At 47.2% G+C, this 20,347-nt stretch overlaps 1 protein-coding gene across 2 annotated transcripts in view; it reads right to left on the reverse strand.

Annotated features, from left to right (window-relative positions):
- Window positions 1–20,347, reverse strand: part of ACAA1 (acetyl-CoA acyltransferase 1) — a 31,726-nt gene that overhangs the window by 1,804 nt on the left and 9,575 nt on the right. For both annotated transcript variants that reach the window (XM_030549986.1, XM_030549985.1), the window contains 6 exons: window positions 12,241–12,339; window positions 11,484–11,564; window positions 5,828–6,018; window positions 5,492–5,671; window positions 4,529–4,584; window positions 845–990 (listed from right to left, as the gene is read on the reverse strand). In XM_030549986.1, coding sequence (XP_030405846.1) covers window positions 845–990; window positions 4,529–4,584; window positions 5,492–5,671; window positions 5,828–6,018; window positions 11,484–11,564; window positions 12,241–12,339 — 753 coding nt within the window. The remainder of the gene's footprint in view (window positions 1–844; window positions 991–4,528; window positions 4,585–5,491; window positions 5,672–5,827; window positions 6,019–11,483; window positions 11,565–12,240; window positions 12,340–20,347) is intronic.

Here is a 20,347-nt window from a genome sequence, read left to right on the forward strand (position 1 = left end):
CAGTCTCTGGTGCCCACTTCCCTGAAGTGGGAAAGAGGCATTCCTTGTACAAGATTCTCCTCAGCCAACTCTTACATGCCCCATGGCATCACAGATATATCCACTCTCCTGGGAGGTAAGCACTTTAAGAACTGTAAAAGCAGCAAAGAATCCTGTGGCACCTTATAGACTAACAGACGTTTTGGAGCATGAGCTTTCATGGGTGAATACCCACTTTGTCGGATGCATGCATGTATTCACCCACGAAAGCTCACGCTCCAAAATGTCTGTTAGTCTATAAGGTGCCACAGGATTCTTTGCTGCTTTTACAGATCCAGACTAACATGGCTACCCCTCTGACACTTTAAGAACTGTGCCCCTCAGCCATCAAAACAGATAAATTAATAGGGGGAACGTGGGTTATAGAAGGGGTGAGCTTTAGGACTCTGCTTTGATTGAGGTCATGGTGAGGGAGAAACTCACCCTCTGATACGAAGGGATGGGATCAGCTCACAATACTGCCCCAAGAAAACCACCACATTGTCTCCCTCCACTACTCTTCGGGAAGCTCAGCTATGATCTACTCCAGGCGTACTCTGAAACTCTCATGCTATCCATCAGAATTTGTGGGGAAATAAGCTGTGTGTAAATCCACCAGGAAATTAAGTTTCTCTACTCTGTTTGAAGACACCTGAGTTGCTCTTACTCAACTTGTTTAGCAGTTAATAGCCTGCCATCTCCTACTATCCTCCAGGCTATGGTAGAAACATGAACACTCCATTTTAAGGGACATCACAAGCTTTGACCATTACCTTGCAGATACTTTACAGAAACAACTATTTACCACATTATTTTAAACGCTCACCGTTTTCCCCTTCGCTTCAGTTCGTTGAGCAAAGTGACAACTTGACGAGCCCCAGTACATCCTAGCGGGTGCCCCAATGCTATAGCTCCTCCAAGGGGGTTGACCTTCTCCTTTGGGATCCCGAGTTTCTCAACACAATACACAACCTAGAAAGACATATCAAGCATGTCCTTGTGAAATTAATCACGTGTGTCAGTTCTCAGCATGTATCCCATAGTGGGGAACAACCTGGATTAACATAAGAATGGCCATACCGGGTCAGACCAATGGTCCAGATAGCCCAGTATCCTGTCTTCTGACAGTGTCCAATGCCAGATGCTTCAGAGGGAATGAGCAGAACAGGGCAATTTATTGAATGATCCACCCCTGGTATCCAGCCCCAGCTTCTGGCAGTCAGAGGTTTATGGACATCCAGAGCATGACGTTGCATCCCTGACCACCTTGGCTAATAGCCATTGATTGACCGATCCTCCTTGAACCTAACTCTTTCTTGAACCCAGTTACACTTCTGACTTTCACAACATCCCCTGGTAATGAATTCCACAGGTTGACTGTGCCTTGTGTGAGGAATTACTTCCTTTTGTTTGTTTTAAACCTGCTGCCTATTTATTTCATCAGGTCCCCTGGTTCTTGTGTTACGTGAAGAGGTAAATAACACTTTATTCATTTGCTCCACACCATTAATGATTTTATAGACCTCAATCATATCCCCCGCTAGTCATCTCTTTTCTAAGATGAGTAGGCCCAGTCTTTTTAATCTCTCTTCATATGGAAACTGTTCCATTCCCCTAAACATTTCTGCTACCCTTCTCTGTACTTTTTCCGATTCTAATATATCTTTTTTGAGATGGGGCCACCCAAACTGGACGTAGTATTCAAGGATTGGGCATACCATGGATTTATGTAGTAGCATTATGATATTGTGTGTCTTCTTAGCTATCCCTTTTCTAATAGTTCCTAACATTCTGCTAGCTTTTTTGACATCCACACTGAGTGGACGTTTTCAGAGAACTATCCATGATTACTCCAAGATCTCTTGTGTGAGTGGTAACAGCTAATTTAGACCCCATCATTTTGTTTATATAGTTGGGATTACATTTTCCAATGTGCATTACTTTGCATTTAACAACATTGAATTTCATCTGTCATTTTGTTGCCCAGTCACCCAGTTTTGTTAGATCCCTTTGTAACTCTTTGCAGTCAGATTTAGACTTAACTATCTTGAGTAGTTTTGTATCATCTGCAAATTTTGCCACCTCACTGTTCACCTCTTTTTCCAGATCATTTATAAATATGGTGAACAGCACTAGTCCTAATACAGATCCCAGGGGGACACTGCTATTTACCTCTCTTCATTCTGAAAACTGACCATTTATTCCAACCCTTTGTTTCCTATCTTTTAACCAGTTACAGGTCCATGAGAGGACCTTCCCTCTTATCCCATGACTGCCTATACTTTGCTGAAGAACCTTTGGTGAGGGACTTTCTGAAAGTCCAAGTATACTATATCCATTGGATCATCCTTGTTCACATTTGTTGACCTCCTCAAAGAATTCTAACAGATTAATGAGGCATGATTTCCCTTTACAAAAGCCAGGTTGACTCTTCCCCAACAAATTGTGTTTATCTATATGTCTAATAATTCTGTCCTTTACTACAGTGTCAAACAATTTGCCTGGTATTGAAGTTAGGTTTACTGGCCTGTAATTGCCAGGATCACCTCTCAAGCCTTTTTTTTTTTTAAAAAAAAATCAGTTTAATTAGCTATCCTGCAATTATCTGATACAGAGGCTGATTTAAATGATAGGTTACACTGCACAGTTAATAGTTCTGCAGTTTCATATTTAAGTTCCTTCAAAACTCTTTAGTGAATACCACCTGGGTCTGGTGATTTATTACTGTTTAATTTATCAATTTGTTCCGAAACCTCCTCTTCTGACAACTTAATCTGGGACAGTTCCTTAGATTTGTCACCTAAAAAAAATGGCTCAGGTGTGGGAATCTCCCTCACATCCTCTGCAACAGCCTTGTCTACCTTGATGTTCCGTTGGCACCTAAATCGTACAGTGGCCCCACTGATTTTGTCACAGGCTTCCTGCTTCTGATGTACTTAAAACATATTTGCTATTAGTTTTTGTGTCTTTTGTTAGTTGCTCTTCAAATTCTTTTTTGGCCTGTCTCATTATACTTTTACACTTGACTTGTCAGAGTTTATGTTCAGAAGAATTTGTCTTCCAATTAACAAAAGATGTCTTTTTGTCTCTAACTGCCTCTCTAACTCTGCTGTTTATCCAGAGTGACATTTTTTGACCTGTTACTGTTTTACTTTAAGTTGTGGTGTATATGTAGTTTGAGCCTCTATTCTGGTGTTTTTAAAAAGTTTCCATGCAGCTTGTGGGCACTTCACTCTTGTGACTGTTTCGTTTAATTTTCATTTAACTAGCATCCTTATTTTTGCATAGTTCACCTTTTTGAAGTTAAATGTTATTATGGTTGGTTTTGGGGGGTATTTTCCACCCTACAAGGATGTTAAGTGAATTACATTACAGTTACTTTAACCTAGCGATTCAGCTATATGCACCTTTTGGAACTGATCCTGTGCAGCATTTAGGACTAAATCAAGAATTGCCTCTCCCCTTGTGCATTCCAAGACTAGCTGCACCAAGAAGCAGTCATTAACCGTAAATAGAAATTTTATCTCTGCAACCCATTCTGAGGTGACATGTGCCCAGTCAATATGAGGATAGTTGAAATCCCCCATTATGATTAGATTTTCTGTTTTTCAAGGCTCTCTAATCTCCTGAGCTCTTCACAATCACCATCATCACGCCAGTCAGGTTGGTAATATACTCCTACTGCTATACACTTATTATTCAAGCATGGAATTTCTATTCATACAGATTTTATGGTACTCTTTGATTCATTTAAGATTTTTAGTCTATTTGACTGTTTTCTTTCACATATACTGCCATTCCCCTACCAGTATGACATACACTGTGATTACTGAATATTTTATACTCTGGTTTTACCATGTCCCAATAATTATCATCATTCCACCAAATTTCTGTGATGCCTGTAATATCAATATCCTCATTTAATAGCAAGCACTTGAGTTTACCAATCTTAGTATTAGGCACCTTGCATTTGTATACAATTGCAAAGTTTCACTTAACACAACTGGCTAGACACATCCACAGTGTAAGTCTGTTGTCTTCAGTGGATTTACACAAGAGATGAATTTAACTCAAAATATATAATTTAAGGGAAAGCACGGCATTCAGATTTACCACTCCAAATAAGTATTTAAAATGAATAACTGAGCCTATATGATTTATGTTGCATGCTGAGAGTGAAGATGGTAGGTCTGTCTTCAGCACCTACATGCACCTCTATGAAAGACACTGGAACTACATTGTGAATCCAAGACACATGGGGAACTGAGCTAGACATATATTTATAAATTCACCTTTATAAAATAAGCCATAAGATACAATCAGGGAGATTTTAAACGCACTTCCGTTTGGTTTCTAGAGCAGAAGACACTAAAATGAAGATTCCATTTAGGTTTTTATTAAACACTCCTCCTACTAGATCTGTCACATTTACAGTTGTAACCAATATGAAATTCTGCTCGGCCACCAAGCAGCCTAGAAATCCAAAATTAAACAAGATGGGCAGTCTCACCTGACTAGCAAAGGCTTCATTAATTTCATATATATCAATATCATTCACAGTCAAACCTGTGTGTTAGAGAGAGACCAGACATTAAAAGGAGATTTAATAACTGAAAAAATAGTGTCTGAAAGAAAATATTCCTAAATAGGCGGCTTTCAATGAAACATTTCCACTGCCCCCTCACAGGAATGAGCGGACATATGGTAATTGCATCATAGTTAGATATCAAAGGCCATAAAACTTAAAATTATGCATACTGATTTAAGTATCACTACTAGACTTTTGGATAAGATATAAACAAAATTCCCTTCCACCCAACCCTTGTAGAGGTTGAAGATCTTAGGATATTTTCAGAGAGGATGTGAGAGCAAAAGAATGATTGTTAAATTTGCCTAGTTTCTGCAATAGCCGTATCCAAACTCATTCTGTGAGATTCCTGGAGTATGAAAGGAATTATAGAAACAGCTCAAATTCCATGGATAAAACATGTAAAATGCTATGGTTATTTACATAATATAAATAGCTGCCATTTTGAACTGGCCTATTTGAGTAAGAGTATTCATTAATAATGAGATTAATTTACAGGCATGTGATTTTAGACTGGAATGTCTCACCCACATTAAGATGAGAGAAGCACCACATCAGAGAACAAATCATGTATTACACTTATTAACGCTTTGCTGGAACTGTAAAAGGATTCAGTGCAAGTTTCTGAGCACATACAAACAAAATGATTATTTATATTTTGTAATGCATGTGAATAGAATCTTACAGTAATCCTAGGCAGGATTTCTTCTAAGATTATGAATGCAATTAATCAGTATTCCCACTGCTGCTAAATAACTCCATGAGCTGAAGTGACCATGATCACATTAGGATTTGTAATACTGCAGCACTTAGGACCCCTACTCATGGAACAGGACCCCATTTTGCTTCTCAAAGTATAACAGAACAACACACACAATACCTTACCAGCCTTCTCCAAAGCTACTGGAATGGCATAGGCTGGTCCTATGCCCATGATGTCGGGTGGGACTCCAACCACAGCATAAGATTTTAACACTCCTAGGACTGGAAGCCCCAACTGTGCTGCTTTAGAGCGTTTTGCCAGTAGAACTGCAGCAGCTCCATCGCTGACCTGACTGGAGTTACCTATTGGGAGATATTTCACTGACAATATCACCTTCGCCTGGGCGTGTTTAGTTACCAGCAATGCAGGTGGGACTGGGAGGATAACAAAATGGCTAACATTGCATGCCAACAGAACACCGATTCAAAAATAACGATTCACAGGTGGAGAGTGCTTACCAGCTGTAGTGGAGCCATTTTCCTTGAAGGCAGGCTTCAGTTTTGCCAAGCCTTCCAGAGTTGTACTAGGTCTGATCCCTTCATCTTGAAGCACAGTGATAGTTTTCTGATTGCCTTGGTCATCCTTAACAGTAGTCCTCACTGGAATGATTTCATTTTTAAACAATCCCATCTGCAGAGCTCTCGCAGCTCTATTAGTATAGAATGCATGAATGGTTAAAAATCTGGAGGAGGACTGTACCAAATGCTTTTAAAATCACCAGAGCTAATTAATGACAACATAAATGATGAAGGAATTGGTTTAGTAGAGTATGTGTAGTGTTGTTCTTTAGCAAATGGAAATAAAACTGCACAACTATGTGCAATGGGCCCTATGCTGATAACATAATGAAAATTCTCCTTTAACATAAGTGGTAGGAGGCCATGTTTTTGAAGCAGGAAGAGCCAGGTTCTACCCCTGCTGTCACTAGAGCTGGGTGAATAATGGATTTTTTGGTTCTCTGGCAATTCTCTCTCTCTCTCTCACACACATTCCTTTATTATTTAAATAAAATTGAAGGAAATTCTGAACCAAAAGGTCACGTCAAATCTAAAATCAAAATATTTCAAAAATGTCAAAACAAAAACATATGGTTGGACTCGTTCATTCTTTAAGAGTTTAAGTACAGGCTCCGCAAGCTAAGCAGCATGACAACAGTTAGTTTTCCTGCTAGTTACCACAGAATGTATGAAGTTTCTCCCACCCCCATCTGCCTTCCAATAAAGAGAAGTTGAACTTTATGCTGGGGTGTTGCAATCTATTGGCATAATGCTCTAACATTTAAATATCTAATTTCATCCCAGAAGTATTCCATAGCATATTACATAATTCATCAAACTACATATACCAGAAACACTTCACCTCAAGGCCGCCGGGGGGGGGCGGCGGGAGGCAAGTGGGGCAATTTGCCCCCCCAGGCCCTGCAGGGGCCCCCATGAGAATATAGTATTCTATAGTATTGCAACTTTTTTTTATGGAAGGGGCCCCCAAAATTGCTTTGCCCCAGGCCCCCTGAATCCTCTGGGCAGCCCTGCTTCGCCTAGCACCAAATGCAGGTGGAGTGGAGTGCGGCAGCTATTTCAGCACAGAGAAACACTAAGTCTGGGACAGAAAATAAAAATACTGTATTCAACTAAAATTACTGATCCTGTTTAGGAGGGGCGGAATCAAGACTACGGGGAAAAACAACTGAGGAGAGTTGGCAGTTTTTCAAAGGGACGCTATTAAGGGCCCAAAAGCAAGCTATTCCGATGGTTAGGAAAGATAGAAAATGTGGCAAAAGACCACCTTGGCTTAACCACGAGATCTTGCGTGACCTACGAAATAAAAAGGCGTCATATAAAAAATGGAAACTAGGTCAGATTACAAAGGACGAATATAGGCAAATAACACAGGAATGCAGAGGCAAGATTAGAAAGGCAAAGGCACAAAATGAGCTCAAACTAGCTATGGGAATAAAGGGAAACAAGAAGACTTTTTATCAATATATTAGAAGCAAGAGGAAGACCAAGGACAGGGTAGGCCCACTGCTCAGTGAGGAGGGAGAAACAGTAATGGGAGACTTGGAAATGGCAGAGATGCTTAATGACTTCCTTGTTTTGGTCTTCACTGAGAAGTCTGAAGGAATGTCTAATATAGTGAATGCTTACAGGAAGAGGGTAGGTTTAGAAGATAAAATAAAAAAAGAGCAAGTAAAAAATCACTTAGAAAAGTTAGATGCCTGCAAGTCACCAGGGCCTGATGAAATGCATCCTAGAATACTCAAGGAGTTAATAGAGAAGGTATCTAGCCTCTAGCTATTATCTTTGGGAAATCATGGGAGATGGGGGAGATTCCAGAAGACTGGAAGGGGGCAAATATAGTGCCCATCTATAAAAAGGGAAATAAAAACAACCCAGGAAACTACAGACCAGTTAGTTTAACTTCTGTGCCAGGGAAGATAATGGAGCAGGTAATTAAAGAAATCATCTGCAAACACTTGGAAGGTGGTAAAGTGATAGGGAATAGCCAGCATGGATTTGTAAAGAACAAATCATGTCAAACTAATCTGATAGCATTCTTTGATAGGATAACGAGCCTTGTGGATAAGGGAGAAGCGGTGGATGTGATATACCTAGACTTAAGTAAGGCATTTGATACGGTCTCACATGATATTCTTATAGATAAACTAGGAAAGTACAATTTAGATGGGGCTACTATAAGGTGGGTGCGTAACTGGCTGGATAACCGTACTCAGAGAGTAGTTATTAATGGCTCCCAGTTCTGCTGGAAAGGTATAACAAGTGGGGATCCACAGGGGTCTGTTTTGGGACCGGCTCTGTTCAATATCTTCATCAACGATTTAGATGTTGGCATAGAAAGTACGCTTATTAAGTTTGCGGACGATACCAAACTGGGAGGGATTGCAACTGCTTTGGAGGACAGGGTCAAAATTCAAAATGATCTGGACAAATTGGAGAAATGGTCTGAGGTAAACAGGATGAAGTTCAATAAAGATAAATGCAAAGTGCTCCACCTAGGAAGGAACAATCAGTTTCACACATACAAAATGGGAAGAGACTGTCTAGGAAGGAGTATTGCAGAAAGAAATCTAGGGGTCATAGTAGACCACAAGCTTAATATGAGTCAACAGTGTGACACTGTTGCAAAAAAAGCAAACATGATTCTGGGATGCATTAACAGGTGTGTTGTAAACAAGACACGAGAAGTCATTCTTCTGCTTTACTCTGCGCTGGTTAGGCCTGAACTGGAGTATTGTGTCCAGTTCTGGGCACCGCATTTCAAGAAAGATGTGGAGAAATTGGAGAGGGTCCAGAGAAGAGCAACAAGAATGATTAAAGGTCTTGAGAACATGACTTATGAAGGAAGGCTGAAGGAATTGGGCTTGTTTAGTTTGGAAAAGAGAAGACTGAGAGGGGACATGATAGCAGTTTTCAGGTATCTAAAAGGGTGTCATCAGGAGGAGGAAGAAAACTTGTTCACCTTAGCCTCTAATGATAGAACAAGAAGCGATGGGCTTAAACTGCAGCAAGGGAGATTTAGGTTGGACATTAGGAAAAAGTTCCTAACTGTCAGAGTAGTTAAACACTGGAATAGATTGCCTAGGGAAGTTGTGGAATCTCCATCTCTGGAGGTATTTAAGAGTAGGTTAGATAAATGTCTATTAGGGATGGTCTAGACAGCATTTGGTCCTGCCATGAGGGCAGGGGACTGGACTCGATGACCTCTCGAGGTCCCTTCCAGTCCTAGAGTCTAAGAGTCTATGAGTCTAACCAAACTGGAATTTGATTTTGACAGTACGATGCAATACTGTTTCAAAAAGTACAAAGGGTTTAGGGACGCCTACTGGACATCTGATTTAAGAAATGGCACTTCCATCAGCACATGCTCCTATTCCTATGGGTTAGAGAAGAGTACCATCTACTGAATAGGTGACTATTAAGAGTTGCACAAATACAACCTCACCACTTCATGCTTTCATTCAAAAAGTGAACTGATGCTTGAACAAATGTAATGATTCAGGAAAGTGAAAGATAAGAGTGAAATGCTGAAGGATGAGCCAGTACAGTCACAGATACCCCAAGACCAAGGACAGAGCAGCACCCCCTTCTCCTGCTAGCGGGGATGAGTGTGTACACATACCTTTTTATGTTACTGGTCCAATATCAATAAGAAAAGTTACCACACCAAATTTTCTAGGAGCAGGGCCAAAACCTGAAGGTTACCCTCTGCAGTGGCTTCCTATATTACATAAATAGTTGGACCAGGCAAAACTGGATTAGACCTGTGTTTTTCAAAGTTCGGGTCATGACCCACATAAGGCACTGGGTCGCCTTGTTCAGCACCCAGGGACCCCAGTGGCTCTGGTCAGCACCGCCGACCAGGATGCTAAAAGTCCTGTTGGCGGTGCTGCCCATCTAAAGCAGGCTAGTGCCTACCTGTTCCAACACTGCGCTGCGCCCTGGAAGCAACCAGCAGCAGGTCTGGCTTCTAGGCAGGGGGGCCACGGGACTCTGCGCGCTGCCACTGCCCTAAGCACTGGCTCTGCACTCCCATTGGCTGGTTTCTGGCCAATGGGAGCTGGGAGGAAAGGCAGTGCCTGAGAGCACGCCTCTACCTAGGAGCCAAACCTACTACTGGCTGCTTCCAGGGCGCAGCATAGTCCACGGTGCCAGGACAGGCGGAAAGCCTGCCTCTGCACCCTGGCTGGCCACTGACCAGGAGCCACCGGAAGTAAGCAAGTGCCCCAACTCCATGCTCCAGTCTCCTGTCGCAGCCCTGAGCCTCCCCAAACCCAGAACCCCTTCCTGCACCCCAAACCCCTCATCCCTGGCCTCACCCCAGAGCCTGCACTCCCAGCCCAGAGCCCTGACCCCCTCCTGCACCCCAACCCTCAGCACCTCCTGCACCCCAGTCCCCTCACCCCAGAGCTTGCACCCCAGCCCAGAGCCCTGACACCCTCCCACACTGCAACCCCCTGCCCCAGGCCCCCCAAAACCAAGAGCCCCTCCTGTACTCAAACCCCTCATCCCCGGCCCCACCCGAGCCTGCATCCCCAGACCAGAGCCCTAACACCCTCCCACACCGCAACCCCTGCACCAGCCCAGAGCCCCCTCCAACATCCTGCAGCCCTTACCCTTGCACCCAAACCCTCCGCCCCAGCCCTGAGCCCCTTCCACACCCGAAACCCCTCATCCCCAGCTCCATTGGGTCGTGGGCATCAATTTTTTTCAACTAGGTCCTCAGAAAAAAAAAGTTTGAAAACCACTGGATTAGACTATTACTGTAATTTAATTTGACTCCTTGATGCCAATTGTTGCAGATAATCCATAGTCAGCAATGGATTATCTATCAGAACAGTTTGTATTGGGCTCATATGAAGCAAAACACCCACAGCAATGACTGCCAGCTACACTCACAAGTTTAGGGCTTCTCTAGAAGTGACATTTTTAGTGTCTGCACCTACACTTTCCCTTCCAGAAAAGCCTCCTTCTACCACAGCATTCGACTTCAGTCCAAGGGAATCTCAAGCTATCTAGCTAAAGCCAGTATAAGCATATTCAACTGTATTCTAGGTTTCACAGAAATCATGAAAGCTGTGACCCATCTGGGTGGTGGAAAATATAGGAAGCCTGATCTCAACTACAGATACTCAAAACACTCTAGACTAAGTTTTCTAGCGATATGTACACAGTGGACTTAGTGGGTGGCACAGATCAGCATTCACATTGCACTCCCTGTCAGTACCCGGCCTCAGCCAGGGAAGTTAATGATCCAACCAGCAGACCAAATTTGATGATGAATCCTTGTCACGTGCCAACTCAGGCATGTTGTACATATGCTAGGAAGAAGAGGGTTTAGTTGTGTGACTCCCAATACAGTTCAGGAATCAGAGCTACCTCCACCTCCACCAGAACCCTCATTCTCTTAGTTGTCACCTATTTACGCCTCACTACATTGCTGTTATTTGAAATGTTACATTTTAAACCTTTACCACAGGATAACCCAAAAACTGTTAATGGGAAACAGGAAAGTTTTCTCTACAGAAATCAAGCATTTTAGATTATCCATGTAATTTTTATTTCCTTGGTGCACAAATAAAACCCATGTATTTACTTTTGCTGAGAAGCCAGGGCAAAGTCATCTTGCTTCTTTCGGGAAATGCCGAACCTTTCTGCCACATTTTCTGAGGTCATTCTGGGAAAAAATACCACTGGTATTAATCAACCGAGACACAAGTTTATTAAAATTCCATTTGCCATAAAAGACAAGCAGAGAGGGAAGAGTACAAGCTCTACTCTCAAGCTGACTGAGCCCTCCTTGGGCTTAGCGTTCTGCAGTACCAGATGACAGAATTATGTCACATTGCAAATCCATTCACTTGTTCTCCAAATGAAGAGGTGTTCAGAGAGACGGAAAGGCCCCACACACAGCCCTTGGGGGAAGGAGAGTGCAGAGGTAGCTCTTAATGTGATTCTGGCTGCATCTCCACAATGAAAAGCAATAGAAACTTAAGCATTTGTGAAATGCAGCAAAATTTCTAGAAACACTAAAAATGTAGAAATTGCAGTTCTGAGCCCCTCAAAATGTTCTCTTACTCCTGCTAATTAAGCCATTGATCTTTACTGTAAGACAATGGAGACTGCTTTCAAAAGGTCTGGATAACTACCAGTCCTTATATAATTAATCTTCAGCCATAACCACAGGTAACGCTGAAGTGCACGAACTTCAGTAGCAGATCTAAAGGTCAACCATTAGAGAGAGTGAGTTTCAGACAAAAAGTTTGGCGCATTTTAAAATATAACAAAACACTGTCTTATGAGATACACAGTCAAGAAAATCACTAAGTTCTAGGAAGGAAAATAATACTTACCCCATAGGAATAAGGCAATCTCTGGCTTTACTATTGTCCATCATACGTGAACTAACATCTCCAGGGTTGCTTGCATTTCGGAGGGACATTGTTTCCACTCTGAACAGGAAGAAGAAAAGTTAGAATTTACTACCCGTTTGCCTTAGAAGAAATCATGCAAATTAGCAGAGTCAAAAGCTCAGAATCCTAATAAAAACCTTATATATCATACTGCAGAAGCAACTGGTACCTGACCTGTGCCTCACTCTGGTTTCAATTAGCAACATAAATGTAAAGCAGTAAAACCACCTCCCTACAGATTATGCTGCCTGCTATTTTTCTAGGGCAGAATATTAGTGTTAGCTCATTTCTAGTATTTTCCCAGCATGAGAAGGAGAGTTACTGGTCATTCTGGGAGCCCTCCTCTGCAGTAAACATAATGGGAAAGCAAACGTTTCTAGGCAGGAGTTTCCACTGGTAAAATATAAACAAAAGCAATAAAAATGCAAGAGCTGCAGCTTAAAAAAAGCTGGCTAGGAGCCTAACAGGGCAAATTCTAAGGAAACCACTGCAGAGAGACTTCACGTGAGTGGTGCCATTTGCCTTGTATTGCACAATATGAACAAGAAAGGATTACTATCCAACAAAGATCACGGATGCTGCAGCCTTTGTCCTACAAGAGAGAACAAATTAAGAAATGAAAACATCTATTGTATGATTATGAAGCCATTTATTACACTAATAAGTTAATGTTAAGTTAAATCAAGCCATGAGTCCTAAGATGGGATAAGGGTTTGTGTTTATATCCTATGCCATCCATGTATCTATTTTCCAGCCATATTATTTATATATCACCATCAGACAAGCAGGAAAACAAGCCCCCACCCCAAGAAGCCTACAATTTAGAGGTCTGATCCTGCACCTTTACTCTGAGTAGTATCTTACTCCTTACTTAAATTGACACCACTGAAACTACTCAGAGTAAGGACGGCAAAACTCAGGCCCTAAATTAGAGTGAACGACAACAACTGAGCATGATTAAGGTAAAGGGAGACAAGTGGGAGGGGAATACTGCCACAGGTGGTGTCTGGTTACGTAAAGGGATCAGCACATAAAAGCTGTTTTGTTTAACATTTGTTCATTAAAATCCATAAAGTTACTGAACACAAGATGTGAAGGGACCATTGTGATCCTCCAGCCTGACCTCCTGCATCACACAGGCCGGAGAATTTCACCCAGTGACTCCTGCCTGCAGTGAGCCCAACAGCTTGTGGATCAGGAGGTGAAAGGGCTGGATCCAGTGCCATGAGCCATCCAGGGCCTTTAAATTGCACCAACTCAGTGGGTTACTGTTGAAAGACTTCCTGGAACAAGCACGTTAACAGAATTGAATTTGAATGTTCCTGGTTCATGCCATTTGCTATGCACACACCCATCAGAGACTTGTTACTTCACAGCAGTCCTAAAAAGGGTCGTGACTAGTTCTCTTATCTGAGGGCACATCTACACAGCAGCCAAGGGGTGCAAATCTCAGCTCCAGCAGACATCCACACACTAATTTGGCTCAAATTAGTGCCTAAAAACTAGTGGTGTGGCCACGGCAGCACAGGCAGGCGCTTAGGCTATACCTAGGCGGTCCAGTGGGACTGTATTCGTTGGGCAGCTAGCCTGAGCTGCCATTGACACTGAGCTATTTTTAGTGCACTAGCTCGAGCAAAGCTAGTACATGTATGTCGACCTGACGTGAGAATTACGCACTGCTGTATTGCTCTCCCAGTAGATGTCTGGGTGGTTGAAGTCCCCCATGAGAATCAGGGCCTGTGATCTGGAAACTTCTATTAGTTGTCAGAAGAAAGCCTTGTCTACCTCCTCCTCCTGGTCTGGTGGGCTGTAGCAGATGCCCACCACAACAAACCTGTTGCTCTTGCCTCTGAACTTAACCCAAAGACTCTCAACAGGCTTTTCTCCAGTTTCATACTGGAGCTCTAAGCAATCATATCGCTTTGTTGCATACAGTGGAACTCCTCCACCTTTTCTTCCACGCCTGTACTTCCTGAACAGTTTATACCCATCCATGACTGTGCTCCAGCCATGAGAGTTACCCCACTAAGTCTCTGTTATTCCAATTTTTTTTGAGAATTACGCCACCCAGCTACTCTGCAGACACACCCTAACTCTCATAAATCTTTGCTTAAACTGAGATTTTCAATTATGCTGAATTATAAGAGCAATGATAGGGTAACACATTGTCACTGAAGGCTACAAAGTGATCTCTCTACTGACTTAGGTTAGTAACCCAAGCCAGATTGGAAACTTCAGAGGTAACCACACACGCACTACTTTAATCTAAAAGATTTTGTTTCTGTATAATTCAGATTCTTCTGAAGTGTGTTATGTCCCAGTTTATGATTCCATTACTCTGTACAGCATTAGTACATTTCATCCCACTCACTGTTCCAGTAAAGTCACCAACACTAAGACAAAAAGCACCATGTATTAATTCAACTGCATTTATAGCAGTGCACAAAGAAAAGACGGTTACTCACCTTTGTAACTGTTGTTCTTCGAGATGTATTGCTCACATCCATTCCAGTTAGGTGTGCGCGCCGCGCGTGCACGTTCGTCGGAAACTTTTTACCCTAGCAACTCCAGTGGGCCGGCAGGTCGCCCCCTGGAGTGGCGCCGCCATGGCGCCCAATATATATCCCTGCCGGCCCGCCCGCTCCTCAGTTCCTTCTTGCCGGCTACTCCGACAGTGGGGAAGGAGGGCGGGTGTGGAATGGATGTGAGCAACACATCTCGAAGAACAACAGTTACAAAGGTGAGTAACCGTCTTTTCTTCTTCGAGTGATTGCTCACATCCATTCCAGTTAGGTGACTCCCAAGCCATACCTAGGCGGTGGGGTCGGAGTGAGAAGTCGCGGCATGGAGCACTGCAGTTCCGAAGGCCGCATCCTCCCTTGACTGCTGGACCAGGGCGTAGTGGGAAGCAAAGGTGTGGACCGATGACCAGGTCGCTGCCCGACAGATTTCCTGGATGGGCACACGGGCGAGGAAAGCCAGCGACGACGTCTGCGCCCTGGTAGAATGCGCAGTCACACGGCCCGTAGGGACATGGGCCAAGTCATAACAGGTCCTGATACAGGACGTAACCCAAGAGGATACCCTCTGGGAGGAGATAGGAAGCCCTTTCATACGATCTGCTACCGCCACGAAAAGCTGGGGGGATTTTCGGAAGGGTTTGGTCCTCTCTATGTAGAACGCGAGAGCCCTACGGACATCCAGCGAGTGGAGCTGCTGTTCCCTGCCTGAGGAGTGAGGTTTTGGGAAAAAAAACGGAAGGAAAATCTCTTGGTTGACGTGGAAGGCTGAGACCACCTTGGGCAGAAAAGCAGGGTGTGGTCTCAGCTGCACCTTGTCTTTGTGGAAGACCGTATATGGGGGGTCTACCACAAGAGCTCGGAGTTCCGACACCCGTCTAGCTGAGGTGATAGCTACTAGAAAGGCAGTCTTCCAAGAGAGGTAGAGCAGGGAGCAAGTAGCTAACGGCTCAAAGGGGGGCCCCATGAGCCGGGACAACACCAGGTTAAGATCCCAGGTCGGAGCAGGGGGACGGACGTTAGGGAATAAACGTTCCAGCCCTTTAAGGAATCTCGACACCGTCGGGTGAGAAAAAACAGAGCGACCGTCCGCACCCGGGTGAAAGGTGGAGATAGCTGCTAGGTGGACTCGCAACGACGATAAGGCCAGACATAGTCTAAGATTTCGGTTACCGAAACTTCCATAGGGCGGAGATTTCTCTCTACGCACCAACAGGAGAAGCGTTTCCATTTCGCCGAATATGTGGCTCTTGTGGACGGTTTCCTGCTGCTCAAGAGCACCTCCCTCACAGGCGTGGAGCAGTGCAGCTCGGAACCAGTCAGCCACGCAGGAGCCACGCCGCTAGGTGCAGCGACTGCAGGTCTGGGTGACAGAGGGTCCCGTGGTCCTGGGTAATCAGGTCCGGATGAAGGGGCAGGGGAACTGGGTCGGCTACGGCCAAGTCCAGCAGCATGGTGTACCAGTGCTGCCTGGCCCATGCCGGGGCCACCATGATCACGAGAGCCCTGTCTCTGCGCACCTTCAGGAGGACCTTGTGGACCAGAGGGAACGGGGGAAACGCATAGTACAGGTGGGTCGACCACTGGATGAGGAAGGCATCCGCTATCGACCCCGGCTCCCTGCCCTGAAAGGAGTAGAACGCTTGGCACTTCCTGTTCCCCTTGGACGCGAAGAGGTCCACCCGGGGATAACCCCACCTCCGGAAAATGGAGAGAGCGACGTCCGGGCGAAGGGACCACTCGTGTGACAGGAAGGATCTGCTCAATCGATCCGCCAGCGTGTTCCGTACTCCAGGGAGGAAAGAAGCCCTGAGGTGAATGGAGTGGGCTACGCAAAAGTCCCAGAGTCGTATCGCCTCGAGGCACAGGGAGGAGGACCTGGTGCCGCCCTGCTTGTTGATATAGTACATGGTCGTTGTGTTGTCCGTGAACACGGCGACACAACGACCCTGAAGCTGATGACAGAACGCTTGACAAGCAAGGCGGACCGCTCTCAACTCCCGCATGTTGATGTGTAGCCCCACCTCCTCCTGAGACCACAGGCCCTGTGTCCGCAGGGTCCCTAGGTGGGCCCCCCAGCCTAGATCTGAGGCATCCGTTGTCAGGGATACCGAGGGCTGAGAGGGGTGGAAGGGAAGACCCGCACATAATACGGACTGGTCTAGCCACCAGCCGAGAGAATCTAAGACCTTCTGGGGGATTGTGACTAACATGTCTAACGGTTGCCTTGCCGGCCTGTAATGACTGATAACCCACAGCTGGAGAGGCCTCATGCGGAGCCGAGCGTAGTCGGTCACAAAGGTGCAAGCCGCCCTGTGGCCTAACAGGGTTAGACATGTCCTCACTGACGTCAATGGGGCTGACCGCAAACGTTGAACGATCGCCACCATGGTCTGGAACCGTTGCAGAGGCAGCAAGGCCCTGCCCACAGTGGCGTCCAGGACGGCCCCGATAAATTCCACCTTCTGAGTGGGCCTCAGGGTGGACTTGTCTGTGTTTATCAAGAGGCCCAGACTTGCAAACATGCTGGTGATCACGCGGACATGGCTGTTGACTTGTTGTTCCGACGTGCCCCGAATCAACCAGTCGTCCAGATAAGGGAACACGTGGACACGGTTGCGCCGAAGATGCGCCACGACAACTGCCATGCATTTTGTAAACACCCTCGGGGCCGTGGACAGGCCAAATGGGAGGACTGCAAACTGATAATGAAGAGCCCCCACAACGAAGCGGAGGAAGCGTCTGTGGCGCGGCCAAATGGCAATGTGGAAATACGCGTCCTGCATGTCGAGGGCGGCGTACCAGTCTCCCGGATCCAGGGATGGAATAATGGTCCCCAGGGATACCATGCGGAACTTCAACTTCACGAGGTATTTGTTGAGCTCTCGCAGGTCGAGGATAGGCCTGAGGCCCCCCTTGGCCTTGGGGATCAGAAAGTAGCGGGAATAAAACCTCTTGCCTTTCTCGCTTTCCGGAACCGCCTCTATAGCTCCTTTGCTGAGGAGCGTCTGCACCTCCTGCCGAAGGAATTGCTCGTGAGAGGGGTCCCTGAAGAGGGACGAGGAAGGAGGGCGGGAAGGAGGAAATGAAACAAACTGCAGGCGGTATCCCGTCTGCACCATGCTTAAGACCCAGCGGTCCGATGTTATTTGGGACCACGCCGGGAGGAAAAACGAAAGGCGGTTGGAAAACGGGGGGGAAGGATCTATAGGGGAAACTGTTACTGCGCCCTCGGGCGCACCTTCAAAATGAAGGCTTAGGTCTAGGCGGGGGTTTTGAGAAGCCTTGGTTCTGCCCCCCTTGGTTCCCCGAGTGCCTGCGCCTTCCGTTCCTGCCGCGGCGCCTGTAAAGGTCCTGCCGCTGGCGGAACTGGGAAAACGGCCTGCGTTGTTGTTGTTGCTGCGACCTAAAGGGTCTACGCTGCGTCACGGGGGTGTGCATCCCGAGGGACCGCATAATGACCCGGTTGTCTTTCAGACTCTTGAGTCTGGGGTCTGTCTTGTCAGAGAACAAGCCCTGGCCTTCGAAAGGAAGGTCCTGTATAGTATGCTGGAGCTCCGGCAGAAGGCCGGAAACCTGCAGCCAGGAGATGCGATGCATCGTAACTCCTGACGCGAGGGTACGGGCAGCCGAGTCCGCAGCGTCCAAGGAGGCTTGCAAGGCTGTGCGTGCGACCTTCTTGCCTTCGTCCAAGATGGCCGCAAACTCTTGGCGAGCATCCTGTGGCAGCAGCTCCTTAAATTTGTCCACTGCCACCCAGGAATTAAAGGCATATCTGCTCAGCAGGGCCTGCTGGTTGGAGACCCTGAGCTGCAGCGCCCCAGCCGAATACACCTTACGGCCAAGGAGGTCCATCCGCCTGGCTTCTCTGGATTTGGGGGCTGGAGCCTCCAGGCCATGACGCTCCCTATCGTTCACTGATTGCACCACCAGTGAACCCGGAGTCGGGTGTACATGGAGATATTCGTATCCCCTAGAAGGGGCCATGTACTTCCTCTCGACGCCTTTCGCTGTCGGAGGGATGGAGGCCGGGGACTGCCAGATGGTGTTGGCGTTGGCCTGGATGGTCCGTATGAAGGGCAGGGCGACCCTGGTGGGAGCATCAGAAGAGAGGATGGTTACAATTGGATCCTCTATCTCCGAGACCTCCTCTGCCTGCAGACTCAGATTTTGAGCCAATCGCCCGAGGAGGTCTTGGTGCGCCCTGAGATCCAGCGGGGGGGGACTGTTGGAGAGGTACCCGCCACCGCCTCATCCGGGGAGGATGAGGAGACACCAGGCACGAGAGTGTCTAACTGAGGGTCTTCCTCAGCCCTCGCCTCTGCCTCAGGAGCCACAGCGGAGTCTTGCTGCTTGGACCCTTCCTCCCCTTCCGGGGAGGGAGGGGGGCGAGACAACGAGGCTTCAGGAGCCCTACGCCGGCCTAGCAGGGAGCTGCTGGGGGCCCTGGGCCTGATGGTATGCCCAGGGTGTCCAGAATCCCCACTGTTGTGGGCCTTGGTCCTGCAGCGGCGGATCACCGAACAGCGCCGTCTGCCGGTCGGTGCCCAGCGCATACCCGCTGTCCGTCTGGGAGGATACGGACGGCTGTCTAGAGGGCCATGGAGGGGCTGACCCTGCATGGTAAGGGTCTGCGCGGGCCGGCACGGAGGATCGTCTCAGTGCCGGGGACCGGTGCCGGGAGTCATATCGGTGCCGGGATCGGGATCGGGACCGGGTTCTGTCGCGGTGCCGGGATCCTGATCGGTACCGGGCGCCGCTTCGGTGCCGGGACCTGCCACCGGCTCGGTGCCGGGAGGTCGACCAAGACCGGGACCTGCCACCGGCTCGGTGCCGGGAGGTCGACCGGTGCAGCGAGTAGCGTCGGGACCTGCTCCTGGAATCGCGGTGCCGGTCTCGGCGACTGGAACCTGACCGCGATCGTCTCGATGTCGACCGGTGCCGCGAGTGCGACCGGTACCGCTGAGGGGAGCGGTGCCGGGACTGCGAGCGGCGGCGGGACCTGGAGCGCCCAAGACGTTGGGACCTGGATCGTGAATGAGATTTTCTGGGCGGTGCCGACATCATGGGCTTGCCTCTGGACACAACCCGCACCGGAGGTACCGGGAGTGGCAGCCGAGTGGGCTCAGTCAGGGCTATGAGGTCCCGAGCCGAGGCAAAGGTCTCCGGTGTGGATGGGACCATTATCTCAACCCCAGATCTCATGGGGGAGCTCGGCGGTACCGGACTCGACGGACCCGCTGGGCCCGGAGTCGACGGTGCCGGCGGCGCCGCGGCCGATGTCGAGGCCGGGCGCTCTAGCCGGGTCTGCCTGGCCGGAGTATTGGACTTCGACGGCCTTGGTTCTGACTCCGGTGCCGGAGAGGGTCGGTGCCGGGGAGTCTTCTCTGTGCCGGTGCGATCCGGTGCCGGCGCCGAGATCACGGCCTGCGAAGCCGTCGGGTCAAGTGCCGCCTCCATGAGGAGAGTCCGGAGCCTTTGATCCCTCTCCTTCTTTGTCCTTGGCTTAAAAGCCTTACAGATGCGGC

Source organism: Gopherus evgoodei, chromosome 2 (assembly GCF_007399415.2).
Source record: "Gopherus evgoodei ecotype Sinaloan lineage chromosome 2, rGopEvg1_v1.p, whole genome shotgun sequence".
Taxonomy (NCBI): domain Eukaryota; kingdom Metazoa; phylum Chordata; order Testudines; family Testudinidae; genus Gopherus; species Gopherus evgoodei.